Genomic DNA, 21,721 nt, shown 5'->3' with positions numbered 1-21,721 from the left:
ATCATAGACAGGAGGGGAAACATAAACATTTCTTGTCTTATCATGTGATACATCCAATGCTTCTGTTCTCATGAATGGGGAGCTGTTGCTAGTTTTCTTTTTCAACTTCAGCTCCATATATATCTTCTAAAGCAACAACATCTCCTTCAAGTCCAACCACATTTAATATTGAACTGTCTTCTGATGAATCAAAGAGCAATACAACAGTGCCATTTAATAAAAATTCTCTACAAATTTCTTTTAAAGTGTCTAAAAACTGACTGAACTCCTGCTCATTTGCAAATATGTACTTTTTAATCATTAGACCTGCAAGGGCATTTTCCACAGCATTTATTACTTCATTTCTTGGCAACTGTTTCTGCAACTCAACTAAAACAGATTCTCTGTTTTCCTGTACTTTCATACTGATTCCTTTTGTCTTGAGTCTAAGAAGAAGAGAGTTTTTCATATTCTCACCTAATAATGCAAACTGAAGTTTGTACACCAAATCGCTTTGACTTATTACTATTGTTTCAATTTTCTGATCTAAATGTCTGACATCAATATGTACTCTACTCCATACTCTTTGAAGAGGGATTTCTTCACCTAGAAATATAAAGCAAGGACTTGTCTTATGTCTCATGTATTTCAGTTTAAACTTGATGAAACTAAATTAATTTTGTTAGATACTGATTTTTTTTTAAAAGATGGGTTGATTGATATATTTGGAAACAAGGTGTACCTTTATCTTTGTATCACTCTCAGCTTAACTAAAATGTGTCATTATGACTGACTTAAAAATAGGTAGGGGTGATTTAATAATCATAAACAATAAACCTTCACATTAAATCTTTGGATGGTATGCCAAACTGCCCAAAGCAATCAGAAGTTACAGATTTGACAAGCTTGTAGTGGTCACCACTTGTAACCATGAAATAAATCAATATTTGTATGACAAACTGGCCTCAAATCAATAAGAATCATCTACCAGTTCTGACTCATCTACATACCAAAATGAAATGTTTGACTGTGTAGTCATTGTCATCTATTTACTGTTGGACTAGCTTAAAGGGTCAAATGGAAATATGATCTTGACTTTAGAGATAAAACATACCAAAGTTAATAGGGGTAACTACTGGTCATGACCAATGACCACATCAAATATCTAACTCTAGACTAAGGGTTTTAGAAAAGAAGATTTGTGAATGTTTTAGTATATAACTAGAACTGCCACTGTCATGGTGTGAATACCCCCACATACCACTTTGTCAGAATCAACAGTATCATTTAGAGCTCAAGGACAACCTCACTGCCAAATCTGACGGTAGTAAGCCAGAGTATTGCTAAGCTGTGTTTTCTACATGTTTTTTAGTGGCAAAGATCAAAGTGACCTTTACATTTGACCTACTGACCTAATAAATTAAACTGACACTGCATGACTTGAATACTCCCCCCCCCCATTCATGCAGCTTTGCCTGGGGGTGTTTTATGATGAATATATGAGAACATAATTATATGCTTCAAATGTGAAAATGTCAAAATCGATACACTGTGGTCAGGCATTCTTAAGCATTTGAGCAGACAAGCTTATTGTAGGACAAGAACCGGTTGAACCGGGTGATGCTCCCGGGAAAATTTTTGGACACAAAAAAGAATACCTCATGTAGTGTCAGAGTTATGTCTCGGACAAATTTGAAAGGGAAATAACTCCAAAATTAGGAAAGGCAGAGTAATGGTTCTTGAGCACTACTCATTTACCCAATGCGATCTATCTACCTACAAAGTTTCATGTTGATATCTCTTATAGTTTTAGAGTTATGTCCAGGACAAATTTCAAAGTAAAAAAATGAACATAGGGGAATAACTTTAAAATTAGGCAAGGTAGAGTTATGGTTCTTGCGCATTGCACAGCTATTCAATGAGATCTATCTACCTACAAAGTTTCATGTTGATATCTCTTATAGTTTTAGAGTTATGTTCCGGACAAAGTTCAAAGTATAAAAATGAACATAGGGGAATAACTTTAAAATTAGGCAAGGTAGAGTTATGGTTCTTGTGCACTGCACAGCTACTCAATGAGATCTATCTACCTACAAAGTTTCATGTTGATATCTATTATAGTTTTAGAGTTATGTCCCGGACAAAGTTCAAAGTATAAAAATGAACATAGGGGAATAACTTTAAAATTAGGCAAGGTAGAGTTATGGTTCTTGTGCACTGCACAGCTACTCAATGAGATCTATCTACATACAAAGTTTCATGTTGATACCTCTTGTTGTTTCAGAGTTATGTCCCGGACAAAAATAGCAGACGGACGACATACCAAACCCCGGACTAATGCTCAAACCCTTTTCGGGAGCATAAAAAACCCTTTTCCTTAAAAAATTTAAACAATCACCTTTAAACTCAAAAGTCAAAAACCAACCCAATACAAATAAAGACTGTTTACCAAAACATTCTTTAAACAATTGAAAAGGGAGGATAGCCCTTTAACTAAAGCCCCCGGGGACCTTTACCTTGACCAAATGACTTCAAAAAACCCCTAGGGGGCACTATTTTTGGGCAGACTAACTACATGCATAATTAAAACTTTGGGTCAAAGATTTTAATTTAAATTGGGCCAAAAAAAAAGCTTTTTTAAGACAAGGGCCCTTCTGACCTTTTTTTTTTTTTTTTTTTTAAGGGGGGGAATTTCCCGAAAATCAATAGGGGGCATGAAACCCCCCTCAACATTAAAAAATGAAAAACTTTTTGACCAAAGATTCTTTTTGCAAATTGAGGATAAGCTTTAAGAAGTCAAGGCCCCTGTAACCTTGACCTTTGACACAGTGACCTCAAAAGCAATAGGGGTCATCTAATGGTTATGACTAAAGTCCATGCCAAATATGAAGACTGTGGGTCAAAGGAAGCTAAAGTTATTGGGCAGACAAGCTTTTTAAAGTCACGGCCCCTATGACCTTTACCTTTGACCAAGTGACCTCAAAATCAATACCGGTCATTTAATAATCATGACTAACCTTCATGCCAATTATGAAGAGGGTTGGTCAAAGGATTCTTAAGTTATTGGGCGGACAAGACTTTTTTTGTCCCTGTGACCTTGACCTTTTACCTGGTGACCTCAAAATAAATAGAGGTCATCTACTAACCATGACCAATCTCAATACTACATATGAAGACTGTGTGTCAAAGGAATCTTAAGTTATTTGGCAGAAAAGCTTTTTTTAGTCAAGGCACATGTGACATGTATATGATGCGACGGATGATAAAGAACATATTTTCAAAGTAAACTTAAGAGATTTAAACAAGCTATTTTGTAGTCAAGCCACTCAGACCTTGACCTTTGACCAATTGACCTTATCTAGAAGTAATGACCAACCTACAAACCAAATCTTAAAGCACTAGGCCTAAGCCTTTGCTAGTTATGTGTCGGACAAGCTTCAGGTTGTCATAACCACAGTAAAAAGGCTTGGACAACAGATTTCAAAGACAAAGTTATGGACCTGGCAAAATGGTCTAATCATCTTCATATTATGACCTTGGACATACAAGTAACTTTGTGACCTTGAACTTTGAGCTGGAAACCTGGTGCTTTTGTCAAAATGTCCAAGTCACTTCAAACTCCAGTCTGAAATGTCAGAATTCGTTGACCTGACATGACTGCACTTGTATGAAAAATGTTCTCCACAAATCCACCCAGTAGTGGAGGAGATGAATGTTTGAAGAAATTATAAAGTATTAACAGTTGACAAACTACACAAAGACAGACACACTGCCATCACAAAAGCACACCTCTGAGCTCTTTGTGTGCCCCTAGTGAGATAAAATTTCACAAGCTGGAACAAAGATTTTTAAAATATGCAAGAAAAATAAAAAGCCAATTTTACAGTAAATCTATTCAGAATCTCCACTGAGGTCCAAAACCTAACAAGAGCTGTCACAGGAGACAGCCAAGCTCGACTAATAAAATACTGGGCGCAGTAAGGAGGACAAAACTATGAAAATGAAAAAACCAATTATGTATAATTGTGTATTAAGTTATAGTAAAAAAAAAATCATTTGTTAACATAAATTCCAAGATCAAGGGGAATAATTCTAGAAATAGTCATGCTAGAGTTATGAACCTTGTCACACAACATGTGTGTAATGATAAGAACATTTATATTTGAAGTTTGAAGTAGTGATACCTTAAAAAGTAAAGAAGTTATAATATTTCTTAAAGAAAAATCCTAAGTTCAAAGAAAGATAAATTGTAAATATTGCTTCAAGAGTTACGAACATATATGAGGACATTTGTTTGTTTTGCATGTAAGAATGAAATATAATTTCACTGAGTGACACCAGATGCCCAATTATTTTCCCCAAAGGGCGTAACCCCCACGAGTGAAAATATAAATTTGCCCCGGGTTTCCCCGAAAGAAATTATTTTTTTAAATCTTTTTAATTTGTAAAACAAATAAATTTTTCTTTTTTTCAGCTTTTTAATGATTTTGAAGGCCAAAAATTTTTTTGATTGTTTCCCCGGGGGGTAACTTTTGGGGGCATTCTCCCCCCCGGTGAACGTTCAAATTTACATCCCCTTTACCGGTTCCCAATTATCCCATTTTGAAATATAATTTCCTTTTTTTAAAGTTCTCTAAATTTTTGTTTAACCCTTTTTAAACCAAAGATTTAAAAAGGAAAATCGAAAATTCTTTTCCTTAAAAAAAAAGCCCAAAATTTTTTCCCCCCTATGAAAAAGGGCCTTTTTTCCCGCCCGTTTTTTCCATTTGTTTTGATATTCTTTTATTCGCATTCAGATATAGTCCCTTTCAGTGGAAAAATTTAAAATTTTAAATTTCCACTTGTGGTTTTCAGAATAAATCATCTGATATTTACAAAAAAACATGAAACATGGGAAAAAATGTCCATAAAAAGTAATTGATTATAAGGAATAAATTTTTTGAAAATTTTTAGGGAGAACTTTAAAACTAAAAAAGTTTTGTAAAAAAAACATTTTTCTAGTTTTAAAAAATTTTAAATTTATGGGGAGATAATTCTTGCAATTTAGGGTAGAGTTTTTGAACATTGTCCAAAAATAAGATGTGGGATGGATAAAGGGACATTTTAAATTTTAAGTATGAAGTTTTATCCCCTTTAGAAATAAATAAGGGAACAGAAAAAATAAAATTTTTTAAGGAAAAATTTTCCCTTTAGTTTAAGGGGAAAGGAATAAATTAAAAATAATTTGTGCCTAGACGTTATGAACCGTTGTCACATAAGATAGGGATGATGATAAGGTACATATATTTGAAGTATGAGGATTGATCCCTTAAAACCCCCCAAATAAAGAAATTGTAACAGTAAGAAATAGTATTTTTTGAGGAAAATTCTTACTAAGTTCAAGGGGGAGATTAATCTGAAAATATTGGTGCTAGAGTTATGAACCTTTGTCACATAAGATGTGGTTGATGGGTAAGGAACATATATTTGAAGTTTGAAAGTTGATACCTTAAAAAATGACAAATTTATAGTGAAAAAATTTTACTGCACCAAAACTTTAATCTGAAATCTGGACAGGGGGACACCGACGCCTGGGCGAGTAGGACAGCTTTCCATATACTTCGTATAAGTCAAGCTAAAAAAGTAAATTTCAATTTTCTTTCATAGATCAGCCTGGGGCATTCAATACAGAAAGGTCTGCAAAAGATAATAAAGAAATATACATGTACTAAAAATAAATTTGAAAATAGTATTTAATTTCGTGCTCTTCTTAGACCAATTTGAGTGAAAAACATTGCCATGCTTTTCAATTTTGGGTCATTTTTACAATTAGAATAATTACTCTGGTAAAATAAAGTAAGCAAATGGACTTAAATTTTGCACTCAAGTTATTGGTCTTGACCTCAATATCAAATGGAACATTGATATAAGAAAAAAATAATTTCCAGTCTCATCATGTCAAAAAAAACCTCAAGGAGTCCCTTTAAGAAATGGCTTGATAGAAGAAACAAGATTGCATTTGTAAAAAATGCCATGCCACCGCATAAATACAACACTAAGTAGTAATATATGAACACAATTTTTTTTGTTTCTATACAGATTGCCATAATGCATATATCACTTACCTATCTGTAATTATCAGATTAGTACTTTCAGACAATAAGATTTTTATTTTTTTACTTTATGACATAGTGACTGAAAAATCAATGATCCCCAGGGGCAGGGCCAATTTTGACCCCAGGGCTTTAATTTGAATAACCTTGCTAGAGGTTCACTACACAATGTTTAATGCAAAATGTCTCACCTGTAGCCTTTGTCAATTCAAGTAGATGATTTTTTTTTAAGTTTTTACTATATACATGTAAGGAAAACCTATGACCCCCGGGGCGGGGCTAGTTTTGACACTACAGGCAAAATTTGAACAACTTTGGTAGAGTACCTATAGATGATATCATATACCAAATATCAAAGCTCTAAGCCTTGTACCTTCAGACAATAAGATTTTTTAATTTTTAACTATATGTACATAGTGAAAATCAATGACCCCCGGGGGTGGGGCCATTTTTGACCCCAGGGCTATAATTTGTACAATCTTGCTAGAGGTACACTACACTGTTTCATGCAAAATATCTAACCTCTAGCCTTTGTCAATTTAGAGAAGATGATTTTTTAAGTTTTTACTATATACATATAAGGAATACCTATGACCCCCAGGGCAGGGCTAATTTTGACACTAGAGGCAAAATTTAAACAACTTTGGTAGACTACCTATAGATGATATCATATAACAAATATCAAAGCTCTAAGCCTTGTACCTTCAGACAATAAGATTTTTTTGATTTTTTACTAATTGCCAATTTTGACCCCAGGGCTATAATTTGTACAATCTTGCTAAAGGTTTACTACACAATGTTTCATGCAAAATATCAAACATCTAGCCTTTGTGAATTTAGAGAAGATGATTTTTTAAGTTTTTACATATAAGAAAAACTATGACCCCCTGGGTGGGGCTGACTTTGACACTAGAGGCAAACTTTGAACAACTTTGGTAGAGTACCTATAGAAAATAGCACATACCAAATATCAAACCTCTAAGCCTGGTACCTTCAGACAAGAAGGTATTTTAAGTTTTTACTATATGTACATATAGTGAAAATCAATGACCCCCGGGCAGGGCCGGTTTGGACCCCAGGGCTATAATTTGAACAATCTTGGTAGAGGTCTACCAGACAATGCTTTGTGCAAAATATCTAAGCTCTAGGCCTTTTGGGTCTTTACAAGAAGATTTTTTAAATTTATTCTTATAACTCCTTTTGGTTGCCATGGCAACCAGATTTCTGCATGGAATGAAATTCTTTGAACAACTTTGTAAGCCCTTCACCCAAGGATCAATCCTGCCAAGTTTGGTTTAAATTGGACTAGTGGTTTTTCACAAGAAGATTTTTTAAGTTCACTATATAATCTATATAACACACACACACACAAACAAACACACACACACACACACAGGTGAATCGCTATATGCCACCGCATCGCAGATGCTGCGGTGGCATAAAAAACAACATGAAATTGAGTACAACGATCAATAACATAAAACTTTAACGCTTGAACATCATGTAAATGTTCATGCTATACTGTATTTTATATATCTCAGAGATTTAAGCAACATTTCCTAACAGTGGAAGAAGCTGCAGCATGTACTTGTATAAAATAAAAGAAGAAATTGACTATGGAATATGATTTATGCATCTTAAATGAAATAGTACCTCCCGAGGAAGCCATCTCTTCTTCTTTGTCAGGCTTTCTTTGATTTCAGGTGTCAAGCTACATAACAATTTGCTTTCCAAAACTTCCTAAAATATACAGAAAATCTAATTTATCAAAAAAAAAAAAATAACAACAACTGTAAACATGTAATTTTTATTCTGTTGAATGTCATAAAAAATGTACCGTACCAACATGTTTAAACATAAGTATGATTACCAAAGAAAACAACTGACAGAACGTTGCAATGCTACAAAACCGGGTTGTCACCCTTAATGTTTCACAGAAGCTTAGTCATCAAGTGCCTTGGTGCATATTGTCAGAATTTTGCAATTCAAACATTTTCAGGGGTGTTAATTAGTAATACGGTCTTTTGATGTTTTACATACAAATATATATCTATATATAGAGCAACATTGGGTATTACCGTTTATCAGTAGTTATTGACAGTAATAATTATAATGTATTTTAACACGACCCGCATTTTTCCATATTGAACATAGAAGAACCGAAAGTATGTGTTATTATGCTATAAAGTCACTGTTTGACGTTCTATATTTAGACATGTGATGTAATCATTATTCACATGACGTAACCACTAAAATTGTGACGCGTTGACAATAAGTGCGGAAACAAATCAGGCGCAATTTAGTTTAATATCAGGTACGGCAGCATTTATTTGTTGATATCGTGTTAGAATCGAAATAATATATCCAAATCGGTGATTTTATTGCTTGATAAAATCACTGTTTGTCGTTCGGATGCGCATTATTATATCACTCGGGCTATACTTCCCCGCATCCGAACTCCAAACAGTGATGTTTATTGAGCAATAAAATCACAGTTTGGGATATATTATTTCTTAATTATCATGTCCATTATTTAGTACAAAATGGTTATTTTACGTCACTTATGATGTCATCAAGTATCCTGGAAGTCAGCGATGCCATTTTTTTCTGCAGAACCTAAATCACATTCCAACGAAAGCTAGCCATAAATAGGTACCGTATACGTTATTTATTTAAAAACATGCCTTACCCACACAGTTAAAACGGGTATAATCTATTCATTTCTTGCACGTTACTTTAAAGTGTTAAAATCACAATAAATGCCATTTTATATGATTGCATGAACGTTTATCTTTGACAAGTAGTGAAATGATACTGTTTTGATTATGTTTGTCATTATAAGCGGGTTGTCGATGAATACTGACAAAAATTGACCATTAAGGCAAATATCGACAGATTGTGTAAATCATTAAATATGCCTATCTAATGAAAATGTCCTTATTTTTAGTGTTTATTAATTAAAGCTGTAACTTTGTTTTTCATTGTTTTTCATTGTTATTAAGACAGATAGAGATTAATTTATGCTAATTAAATAAAATCAATAGGAGAATTAATCAGATAATACCATTTTACTTCAATTTAATATCTTTTTTTGTATTTAATACATATGTTTTTTTACTTATTTCAGAATGTCTGGCCAACTGTTTACTAAGAAGCAGCGTCAATATTCCCCTACAAAATTGGCGACAGCTCTAACCATGGTTAAGACAGGTGCAATGTCTAAAAATAAAGCTTCTAAAATGTACGGCATACCAAGCACAGCGTTGATAGACAAGTTGTCTAGACGAACAGCGGAGGGGGTGGTACGTCTGGGCCCATCGATTGTCCTCACTTCAGCAGAGGAAGACGTCCTTGTACAATACTCAATACTCATGGCATCAATTGGTTACAGTTTCTGCTGCAACCACTGTAACATGTACCACAAGTGAAACTTGCACAGCTGCCTCTTCTGCTAATGGCTCAACTACGAATAATTGCAAAACTGCGTTCATTAATAGTGTATCTTCTGTTCACTTACCAAATACGGTTTCTTGTAGGCAAACTTTTTTTTCGCCAGCTTTTCAGTGTCTTACTGTTCCAAAGCCAAAGCAACGGAAAGTAGTAAATCGATTTTCAGAAAAATTACCTAAGGCTATTTCTGGTTCTGCAGCACTGAAAATGTTCGAGGAAAGAGAGGCTAAAAAGACTGCCGAATTGGTTGAAAAGTTAAAAAGAAAAGAAGAAAAAGAAAAGAAAAAACTAGAAAAGGAGGAAACGAAAGAAGAAAAAAGATTACAAAGAGAAGAAGCCAAACAAAAAAGGAAGGTGGAAAAAAATTCTAAACAAAAACAGAAACGTTCAAGAAGAGACAGTAGTAGTTCATCAGAAAGTGATACAGTGCGAGTGCAGTTCATGGATTCTGATGACGCCTTTGACGAATCTAAACTCTGCCCCGGATGTAAAACATCAGAGAGCGTTGATGATGATGATGAATGGGTCAAGTGCCTTAAATGCCCATGACAGTGGCACGTGCTTTGTACCAGGGATGCCGTGCTTCTTGAAATCTGGCAAATCAGCTTGCAAACTATCCTTTCTATTGCGAGTACTGTATTCAAAGGGAAAATTATGACAAAATAAAGTAATGTCACTTACTTGTTCTCACAGATCGTTATAAGTAATGAAATAAACTAATGTTATGATCATTTTTCAGGTTTAACATAGTTTTTTTAAAATTTACTTCACCTGTTGATAAATGCCTTCAGTAGTCAGTAACTACCTCACAGTCTTTGTACTGTTAGAACGTTATTGCATTTAATAAACAAAGTAAGTATACAAACATATGAATTTGTTCAACATTAAAGGCAAACTGAATCATCTAAAATAAACTTGGGGTCAAAACGGGAAATTCGGTTTATTTATTACCAAATGATGCTAAACATGTCGATGATACTCGACATTGCTCTATATACTTATAAATGAAACATTGTGAAATATTGATGAAATAAAATGCTTATTTCATTTTCTGTATTTTCACTGCAAAAAAAAATATTTTTTATTGCAGTGATACATATTTTCTGTATTTTCACTGGTGTCTTGCCAGACTATATTTATAAATATAGACACATATAAAAATAGTATACCAACAAAATGTAAAGTAATGAATTTAAAAGCATGCATGGTCTTCCTTGTCCATTCTGTTTATACACGTATCACAATTGGATACTACTAGTTTTTTGTCACTTTGTTAACTTTCACTTTGTTAACAATGTGTTATGTAATTTTGGTAATAAAATATGTTTGTTTCCATGTGTTTTTATTCAATAAATTTAAGTTGATTCTAGAATAAATTTCAAGGTTATATAATTAACTATGATTAACTTATTTACAAAGTGTAATGTATTTTGGTAATAAAATAGGGTTGTTTTTTATGTGTTTTTATTCAATTAAAAGCTGTTTTTAGTATAATTTTCAAAATAATTTATGTAATTAACATATATAAAATGGAAAAAAGGTTTTCATCAGCACTTTGAAAATATGGGTAAAAAAGTTTGTATTTGAACATGAGGCCCAATGATTATTAAACTGTAGCAAATTGTTACTGTGGCAAATTGTTACACAATAAAATACCATCCTTGGATGGCCATGATTTTTTTAATCAAAATATACTGATGTACCAAAGCTACATTATTAGATATTTTTGCTCTGAGTCAGACTCTCATAGTGGGGAGATATTGCCCATACACAAAATAACATAATATCTACATGCATAGTACAATTATAGTTGGACTAGTGGTTGGCAATATCTTCTAGCCCAAGTACGTTTGTGTAATCACAAAAATATAAAAGTGGGAAGTAAACTCAAGAATAATGATGCATTCAATTTTTTTTGTAAATCTTTTCTCTGAATTGAGAATAATTAGTTGCTCCATCTGAAAATCAGATCTTGCCATTTTCAGAAAATAAGGTGATTCATTGACTTTAATGTATATAGGTGCTTGTACAATGTTATGTGCTCGGACAAACTTTTACTGCGAGCTAGAGATTACCTTGCAGACTGTCATAGTTTATGGTTATCCATGCAGGACTGAGATTTAGTTGAATAAAATATTGCTTTTCAGTAGTGTCATGTATAATCTGATATCTACATGTATCACATTTTATATCGGACTAGATCTACTGGTCTGATTTTGGGAAATGGTTTATAATATATGTCAGATTTAGACACAATGTGATTAAAGACATGTTTTTACTGTTAGCTTCTCTGTCAGGCAAAATGCATTGTGATGAATATTACATTATGTATGTAAACTTAAGAATTTGACCTTTCAATTTTTTCGAAATTAGATTTTGTCAAAATTAAATTTGGCATTAGTTATCTACAAATGTATTTAACTACATGTACTTATCGGTATTTTTCTTTATAAAACATCACTTCATTATTTATTTATCTATAGATGTATATTAATAGTAAAAACCAGTGTATATTTATCAATTTTGGCATTTCATATAATGCTTATAATAAGTTGACAAAGATAAATATTTTTAAAATTTAACTACATGTAAGCTATTTGGAAATAAATATGTTAGAAGCAGAACAGATTTAACAGAAGTTAGAACAGAATTAAGCATTAAAAGTCGTCATTACTTATTTCTTTTTCAAAATGAAATTTTATCAAGTAGTATTTTATCCGTTTAGCAATGATTTTGTGCATGCGCCATTCGCCTTTAACTTTTTACCCCATCAGCATATTGCGAAAAATGGCCGTTTTCATTGAAAAGCCTCCTGTTACAAGTTCAAACTGCTATGAAACTATGAAAAATGCTTCAATACTGATGAAACTTGGCACAAATGTTGACTACACCATAGCCTCTGTAACAGCATGCTCAATTGTAAATTTCCTGTTGCCATGGCAACGGGGGGATGTCTCAAAATTGCCAGAAATCACTATTTTGCATTGTTTTTTTCCATCAAAACTGATTTCAAAGTGCTGCAACTTCTCAATGAATTGAGATAGAGTAAAAGGCTTTTCAGCGTCGGTTACTAGTTACCCCAAGATCGACCTGAGGCCATTTTTAACCTGTCACATGTCCAAAATTTTCTTGGCGATGAGGTCCGTCCTCCTTAATTCAAACCCCCCCCCAAACAGAAGGGGGCACATCCCCCTTCTGGCAACCCACTGATGTAACATTTGGATGGGGGACGGCGCCGAAAAAGTGGTCACTTTTTTTAACAACATTTCTCAAACGAAAACCAGTGTCATATATGTCTTCATTGTTTGAGGCCTCAAAAAAGGGGGGGGGGGGAAGGCAAAAAGTCGTCAAAACACGCTTATATAAGGGAAAAGGTTAAGGCAAATAATAAGCATATTTAATTCAAACAAGCATTTTGGAAATACACAACAATAATTTTTGCATCAGATATTGCAGTCAAAATATATTTTGAAAACGAAAGTAGAACAAACAAAAATCCCAAAAATCCAGTAAATCATATCTGAGCATTTAAATACAGGTAGTCATCACATCATTTGAAGGCAAAAAAATATAAGATACCATTGGAAGGACATGTCAAAGCAATTAAAACAATTATTTAGACATTTCAACGCACCTTTCATCTGTTCTTTCCCAATTTATTAAAAGCGAAACAAGAGAATGCGCATGTCTATCAAAGTACTGTACACACATTTCCGGTGTTTCATTGGTTGAACACCACTAAAGCTATTTTCCACATAGGCACTCGAGACAATTACTTGATTCATTTTAACCTTAAGGTACAGCATCGTATTCTATAAAAAGTACTCAAACTACATGTACCTGTTATGAAACACATACTTCAATGAATAAAGGCTATATTAGCATTGTAAGCTGTACTGTAAAGTGTTATAACTAGGTACTATTTTAGTTTTTGGACACTATAAGTGTGATTTGTTATCACAATTTTCCAAACATTTATAAAGTTATTTTCTCTACAAACATTATGTATTGTAATGGGCGATAATATTATAATGAAAGAAATAATTAAGTTACATGTATCCATGTTTTTCAATATTGTACTTCCTCTCACTAATCTCTATATAACTACATGTACATGTATGTAAAGTTTCAATAAGTAGATCCAGTACTACAGAAAAGCAGTATTAAACATTAAAAAGTGAGATCATTAAAAAATAATCAAGGTAGAAATATGGTTTGTACTCCGCACTTTCTCTTTACTAATCTCTGTAATCAAATATTTTTAATACTTTACAATTTATTTTCTGACAATAATTTGGTTTAATCATCATAAAGGGAGATAATTGGAAAATTAACCACGTTAGAATATAGGTGATTTCACTGCATTTCCTTTACTAAAAACTTTTTCTAAATTATTCTATGAACAAGCCTTATAAAATATTATAAGGGGATATTTTTATTTATTTTTATTAATAAATGGTTATTTTTATCAATACAGGGTTATGGTTTATCCGACCCATTTGTACCTATGTAAATATCAATGTTATTATACTAGATATATCTAGTGTTAATATTTATCTTGATAATATTTAGTCATTTATTGAAACCATTTAAAAACTTCCCATAAAATTTATTATCAAACACTTTTTGTTTGTTTGTTTTGGGTTTTACGTCACATCAATACAGTATAGGTCATATCGCGACGTTCCAACTTTACTGGTGGAGGAAGACCTCAGGTGCCCTTCCGTGCATTATTTCAGGCACGAACGGGTACCTGAGTAGAACCACCGACGCTCCGTAAGCTAGCTGGAAAGCTTCCTCACATGAAAGAATCCAAAGTCCCTGTCGGGATTCGAACCCACAGAGGTGAGGGGCATTATCAAACACTTGAAATAGAAATTTTCAACATACATGCATTGTATACGAGCCTATCATTTTCGGGACTCTGTCTCTTTCATAACATCTTGTGATTTATTTTGCTTGTTTTATTAAATTCTTTTAACGTGTCACTGCATTTATGGTATTATTTGAATTGTATTCTTCCACAAACGAAAATCTACACACACAAAACAAAGATATATATCTGTGGATTTTGTAGGATAATTCATTTTGAAAACAAAATTTAAGTATACATGTATTTGGTATGAAATGCATTTCCGCGTGTTGTTAAAAAAATAGTTTATGTAAGTTCAATAATTGATTTCCATTAATTCCTATAGTAAGATGATAGAAATTATGTTATTCCAGAGTCTTGAAAATGACGAGATTTATTTTCTGGTTCTATATAGAAAACCTTTCATGGACATCTGTACTGATAATATTCTACATTTAAAATGCTGAACTACTGTTATTTTTGAAATGGAATACATTTTTAGTAGTTAAGAAACTTCATTTTTTAGGTCTGGAATTTATGAAATGTCGTAGTTTACCAAGAATGAGTGTATTAACTTAAGTGAGCTAATACAAATTATCAGAGTTAGCTAGCTTCTTGGACACTTGGTCACTTTATAATTGTGTGTAGTTTCGATTTAATCACAGAGGAGCTTGAAAGTCTATCAAATAACCAATATTAACGATAATATCCAAAAAAATATCCCCTATATAATATAAAAACAAAAAGAGGATATGTGTTGGATATAATCATTAATTTTGGTTATTTGATAGAATTTCAAGCTCCTGTGATTTAATTCATTCAATATTTTTTATTTTTTTCTCTGGAAAAGAATGAACATGTAACAGACAAATGCACGGGCGATCGCGTGACTTTGCATAGTAATTCAAACGAGTATTGGCGACTTCTGGGCCTCGGTACGTTCATTATTTTTATACATTTAGGTGAGAAACGTATCCTAAATCTTTTTACAATACGATTTTTCCATAGCAACCGATGTCGTATTTCGCGCATGCGCATTCTGCGTAGGACAAAATCGCAATAACGATAGACTACATTTAGCGTACTTGAAGGCTATAAAAGACGTGATTATAAGATGTCAAATGATCACAAAAAGCATTGACACGAGCTGATAGCATACCAATTTTACACAATAAATGCAAAATAATGTTGTAAAATCAAGAAAACTTTGATAAACATGGTGCCGCATTTTTTTTTTATATTATTTTATTTTATTTTTTTTTTTTTTGGGGGGGGGGGGGGGGTGGGGCAAAGGATTACCTAGGCCTGGAAGCAATCTGGACATCAATAGTTTTTTTAAGATAATTCCTTATTAAAATTCTTTGCTTTTGTAGCAGTTGCATTTTATGTCTGTTGTGAACTTTTCTGTGGACTCGGGAATTGCATAATATTTGCTGATATCAGTAGATCTAATTGAACTTTTACTCTCAAATTTGTTAAAACAACACACAAGCAAGCAAAAGCTCATATTTCTAAAATAGTGTTTCTTTTTACATTTGAATTTTAGTTACTTAACTAATTGACTTGGCACGTAACTTACGCATGGAAAGGTGGCAACTATGTGCTTGAGTTATCCTACCTGTATTATTATTATACGACTATACCCCCAGCAGAGCTATTAAAAAAGTGTCTTCTTACGCCTTTTCGTCTTGTCGCTAGCGACAACCGTCAAAGCGCCAAACGGCGCGTTAATTGTCGCGCTCTCGTCTTGTCGTCCTGTCTCTAGCGAAGCACGCCAAACGGCGCGTTGTCGTGCGGCGCGTTATCGCGATGTCGTCCTGTCGCTTGGCTTAGGAGCCAATCCTTCGATTTGAACCGAGCGACAATGTGACATTGCGACAACACATCGCACGACAACGCGCCGTTTGACGTACGTTCATCGTTAGCGACAGGACGACAAGACGAAAGTCCGACAACGCGCCGTTTGACGCTTTGTCGTGTTGTTGCTAGCGCCAACACGACGCACAAAAGCGTTCCAAATCAGCCACCATATTAAGAGGACACTTTTAAATAACCATTACTTTCAACGTGGATTTAGCACAGTTGAAATATACGGTGTCAATCTAGAGACAGTTAAAGGACTAGAACTATTCAAATGCACGATTTTTTTTCTAAAAGTTTTGTCCGCCTTTATGTTTTTTATAGATAAAGTAGCAAGATTTTACATTCTCACAAGATACTTTTCGCGCCATTCAACATTAAATTTGTCTCATGCTTAACTTAAATCCTCGTGCGAATCGAAATGTAAAAATCTTCGCAATGATTAAACTTAATGTTCGCATGTTTCATTCGAGAACTGTAGCTTATTTACAGTGCATGTGACTATATAGAGAAAGTCTTCAAAAGAGAATGTTTAATCTCGCTTCTTATCTATTAAGAAGAGCCAGTGCGCTGCTTGATAGTAAAACAAGAATAATGTAGAATTTCCAAAAAGGGCGATAGTTCTGTCAAAATTCACAATTACAATAGCTCTCCCTATTTTTCGAATAGTTGAGCTAAAACAAGAGATTTAGTCAATCTTAACAGGCGATATTTTAACTGCCTCAAACAGGACACTATAGAAACCGATGGAAAGTAGTGTGAATCTCATGAGAAAATCCAGTTTATCGAGAAATTTGATGGCCATTTCCAGGAACAAAGTAACTGTTGATTTTAGCATTGACAAAACTAACAGTTGTTCGTTGGAAGATGGTACAATACCGTCCGTACGTCCCGAAATCTTGTGAACATAACTCCTCTTAAACCGGATGGCAGATTTTGCTTAAACTTCCAGGTATGAACAATCTTAATGTGTAGATGGCAGAAAAGGAAGGCATTTTCGCTGCGGCCAAATTTAACAGAATTATGGCCCTTTGTTGATTTTTTCACTATATACTATGTAGAAATTTTGTGAACGCAACTCCTCTTAAACCGGATGGCAGATTTTGCTTAAACTTCCATGGATGAATAACCTTAATGTGCAGATGGTAGTAAAGGAAGGAATTTTTGCTGCGACCAAATTGAACAGAATTACGGCCCTTTGTTGATTTTTTCACTATATACCATGAACGCAAAGTTCTCCTCTTAAACCGGATGGCAGATTTTGCTTAAACTTCCAGGGATGAACAACCTTAATGTGTAGATGGAAGTAAAGGAAGGATTTTTTGCTGCGACCAAATTTAACAGAATTATGACAATTTGTTGATTTTTTCACTATATACCATATATATGTTGTCAGTGGGGGCATCCGTGTCCTTTGGACACAGTTCTAGTTTTAGAAAATCTCTCCGTAAGCACTATCTCAAAGAGTATACGTATAAAATGGTAACAATTATAATATGCATATTTGTGTTAAATATACATAACATTTTCACTATAAAATTGCTTCTTTACATGTACAAGAAAGTTAGCAATTTGCACTCTGGTTGTCCTAATCGAAATGATTTTAATAATAAAGTATAGACTCAAATTCTTTAGAATATGACCATGGTCCCATGTGTTTACGCCGGGCACACGAAAGAACCAGGTCTGCTTCTAGAACTGAATACATACAAATGTATTTATGCATTTTCCTCCGGTTTGTAAATAATAAATATGATCATGCACAGGCCTCGCCCAGATGGGCAACAATGAATAAATACAATTAAATAACATTATTCACCATTAGGTTAATTATCATGATGCGGTGCAAGTCTAGCGCTAATGTATACGGTGCCACAATTTAAGGTGCGGACCCATGATACGGTACCAAAAACTCGGTCAGTTGTCACACTTTTATGATTTTTAAAACAAATTAAACAGCTTAAATTTGTGTGCAATATTCTGTGTATAAATATCTTTAATGCTTAAAGTTATATCAAATAAATATTTTGATTGACAACATACTTTTCTCATTTTAAAAGTTTTCCAAATGATCATTTTCCCCGAGCCAGCTCTAGCTGTTTTCATTAAAACAAAGAAATCGTACAAGTCTTCGATAAAAACTACATGTAGGTGAAGACATAAGCTTCAATGATAACAATATTCCGTAGACACACTTTTATGAATACACTTACTTCAAAAGTGTGACTTTCAGGCCGTTTACCATTACGCATGTTGTGTTTAAGTGTTTGTTTTGTCTAAAATGATACGGTGCTGTGCGCAGGATGATAAATTATCGGCGGCACGCGGAAAAATGATGCGTATACCCTTGACACCGTGTAGAAATACAAGTAAAATACAAGTGATAATTTGAAATGATTCTGAATCAAATTTAACAATTCTATATAAAGTTTGTTATCTATTGTGTGTTGTTGCATGTGTCTGCGTCTGCAATTGTGAAAGCAGAGTCGCCGTTGAGGCCGACTTTCCGGTTCACCAGTACATGGCGCGGCCGCTTACACATGTGACACCTGTAACATGAGCATTTACACAATATCACGCCCGGCAAACTGTCGCTCCACTTCAAAATTGTGGTGTACGGAAAAACGAGCGAACGGCATTTCCGAGATAGAGCGGAAGGCCGATTTAAACGCCTAATTGTTAGTATTGTTTATGTTTTTGTCTTGTTATTCATTTAAGTTGTATTTTTTCGAAAAACGGAAAATGTAGTTCCGTGTAGGATTGATTAAGGCTTCCAATGATCTAAGCTGTTACAAAAAGAAAATAATATTAAGCCCGGGAGAACTTTTCTCCCTGACGAAGCGAACGATGATTTGTAGAATATTGAACTTCCAAACCATAGAAATGCCATACCTTTCGGATTTCTTGAAAAAGTGTATTAGTAAATTATCAACCCGTAATAAGAACTTGTTCTTCGTGCAAAATAAATTACTCCTGAAGGATTTCTTAAATTTGTAAAACGATATTTTTCGAAAGTAGTGGAGCGAGAGGGCAAGAGATGGAGCAAAAGGTTCGATGTTGAGCGCAAGGCGATATTAATTTGACGTATTAGGAGGAGCGTAGTCTATGATTTTTAATATATTAAAGCTATAGAAGTTAAAATAGACGTGACCAAGTGTTGAGACCGAGATATATATACCTTTTAATTAAAGACAACTTATAAAGTGTGATATCATTTCAAAAACTATAGCGTAATAAATGTAATTGCGAAGGTGTCACCAATGGCTACCGTGTAGATTTCATTATTTATGTTCGAAATTTGGATGAGGCCCGACCATTGAATCATACACATGTATGCATGGCATAATACAGGATGCCACTTATTCGAGGTCAATCATGATTTTCACACGGTTATGTACATTTAAAAACGTGTGTCCGTGCAAATTCGACAAAATCAAATATTTTCAGTTCTACCGCGAACAAATGTTTCCGAGCAGGTACGCGTAACGCGATTGTTCACGCCAAAATGTTATGTTTTTCGGAAAGTTCGATATTCAAGGTGCAGAACATAAACAAAATTATGCAATACATGGAACACATTAAATTATATGGATCACAACTACCGAGTTCAGTTCACAATGACTTTCTGTTATTTACAGCTCTAACGTACCTGTTCAGAGCAAACACAAATAAGCCACGTTTTCATGAATTTGTAAGGTGGGGACTCGCTATGAAAATGGTTGACAAGGTGTCAGTCGTTGTAAGGATATAACACGTGTTTCAGTTATGTTTCAAGATACTTCCTCCCCAATCTCATTAAAATCATATCCTAACTGTCGCTTCACTACCCTACGCTTCGTAGCGAAGAGTAACGGAGCGAGAACGATGATCTGATTTTAATGAGATTGCTTCCTCCCTTATTTAGCATTGTTGTTTAGTTTTTTATTTTCCTCTCAAAGGTTAAAGAGAAATTTCTACTATATCTAGGTCTATAATATTATTGATAATTTTAGTCCGTACACCGAATGAGCTCTGCCTTTTTTATTACGTTCGTTTTGTTCATAGATAAACAAACAAAATCTTAGATATTTATTTTTACTTAATTTTTTCTTAAACCAAGATTTGTACTGCAGTGTTTGATTATAAAAGTAAACATTTTTATTTACACTTTGAGAGGAAAATAAAAAAACTAAACAACAATGCTAAATAAAGGAGGAAGTATCTTGAAACGTAACTGAAACACGTGTTTATCCTTCACGATTACAGTAGTTGAAAGGATATCACACTTTATAAGTTGTCTTAAAAAGATATATCGTATATCTCGGTCTCAACACTTGGTCACGTCTATTTTAACTTCTATAGCTTATATATAAAAAAAATCATAGACTACGCTCCTCCTAATACGTCAAATCAATATCGCCTTGCGCTCAACATCGAACCTTTTGCTCCATCTCTTGCCTTTTGCTCAACTACTTTCGAAAAATATCGTTTTACAAATTTAAGAAATCCTTCAGGAGTAATTTATTTTGCACGAAGAACAAGTTCTTATTACGGGTTGATAATTTACTAATACGCTTTTTCAAGAAATCCGAAAGGTATGGCATTTCTATGGTTGGGAAGTTCAATATTCTACAAATCATCGTTCGCTTCGTCAGGGAGAAAAGTTCTCCCGGGCTTAATTAATATTATTTTCTTTTTGTAACAGCTTAGATCATTGGAAGCCTTAATCAATCCTACACGGAACTACATTTTCCGTTTTTCGAAAAAAATACAACTTAAATGAATAACAAGACAAAAACATAAACAATACTTACAATTAGGCGTTTAAATCGGCCTTCCGCTCTATCTCGGAAATGCCGTTCGCTCGTTTTTCCGTACACCACAATTTTGAAGTGGAGCGACAGTTTGCCGGGCGTGAATATAAAACAATTTGAATACTACGTGGCTATGCAAGGAGAGAGGACTAAATGTCTATGCACAGTTCCTCTCCCCTTTGCGCATAACCACGAGATCTTCAAATTGTTTCTTCCGGTGAATGTTCATGTTGCAGGTAACTATTGTTTATGCTGCCGACCAATGTTAATTCCTTGTGAACCAGCAAGTCGGTGTCAAAGGTTAATCTGCTTCCACAATTGCAAACAAACTGCTCTTCTTTCTTGTGTTTTAACACCTGCAACATCACGAAATAGATAATTACTCTATATATAGAGCTATAAAACTTATTTAAGAATCATCTGAGGTAATCAGTGGCATTTGAAGGCTATTACTTATAGACAAAACAAGTCTATTCATTCTTCAATACCGGTATGTGTAAGTTACCAAACGAATATCTGTGCAGGGCTATGTTGACTTTGCTGTAAAACAGTTCCTCACGGCACTTGCACTGAGCATAACCAATGTGGCTTCTCACATTCCATAACCCTGACTGACTATTTGACTCTTTTCTAATGCTTTAAAAATCAATACAAGAAAAGCATTGATGCAAAGCATCAAAGGGCGACGCCAAAAG

General features: G+C 33.9%; 1 protein-coding gene across 1 annotated transcript; it reads right to left on the bottom strand.

The window, feature by feature from the left end:
• Window positions 1-88: 88 nt before the first annotated feature.
• Window positions 89-13,218, bottom strand: LOC132720171 (uncharacterized). The gene is made up of 3 exons (XM_060704213.1): window positions 13,156-13,218; window positions 7,725-7,811; window positions 89-585 (listed from the first exon to the last, which is right to left on the bottom strand). Exons 2-3 carry the CDS (start codon window positions 7,738-7,740, stop codon window positions 89-91), a joined length of 513 nt encoding a protein of 170 aa, XP_060560196.1. The 5' UTR covers window positions 7,741-7,811; window positions 13,156-13,218.
• Window positions 13,219-21,721: the final 8,503 nt, after the last annotated feature.

This window comes from Ruditapes philippinarum, unplaced genomic scaffold (genome assembly GCF_026571515.1).
Source record: "Ruditapes philippinarum isolate M1 unplaced genomic scaffold, ASM2657151v2 ctg784_1_1_1_1, whole genome shotgun sequence".
Taxonomy (NCBI): Eukaryota; Metazoa; Mollusca; class Bivalvia; order Venerida; family Veneridae; genus Ruditapes; species Ruditapes philippinarum.
This window is presented reverse-complemented; position numbering and strand designations above follow the sequence as displayed.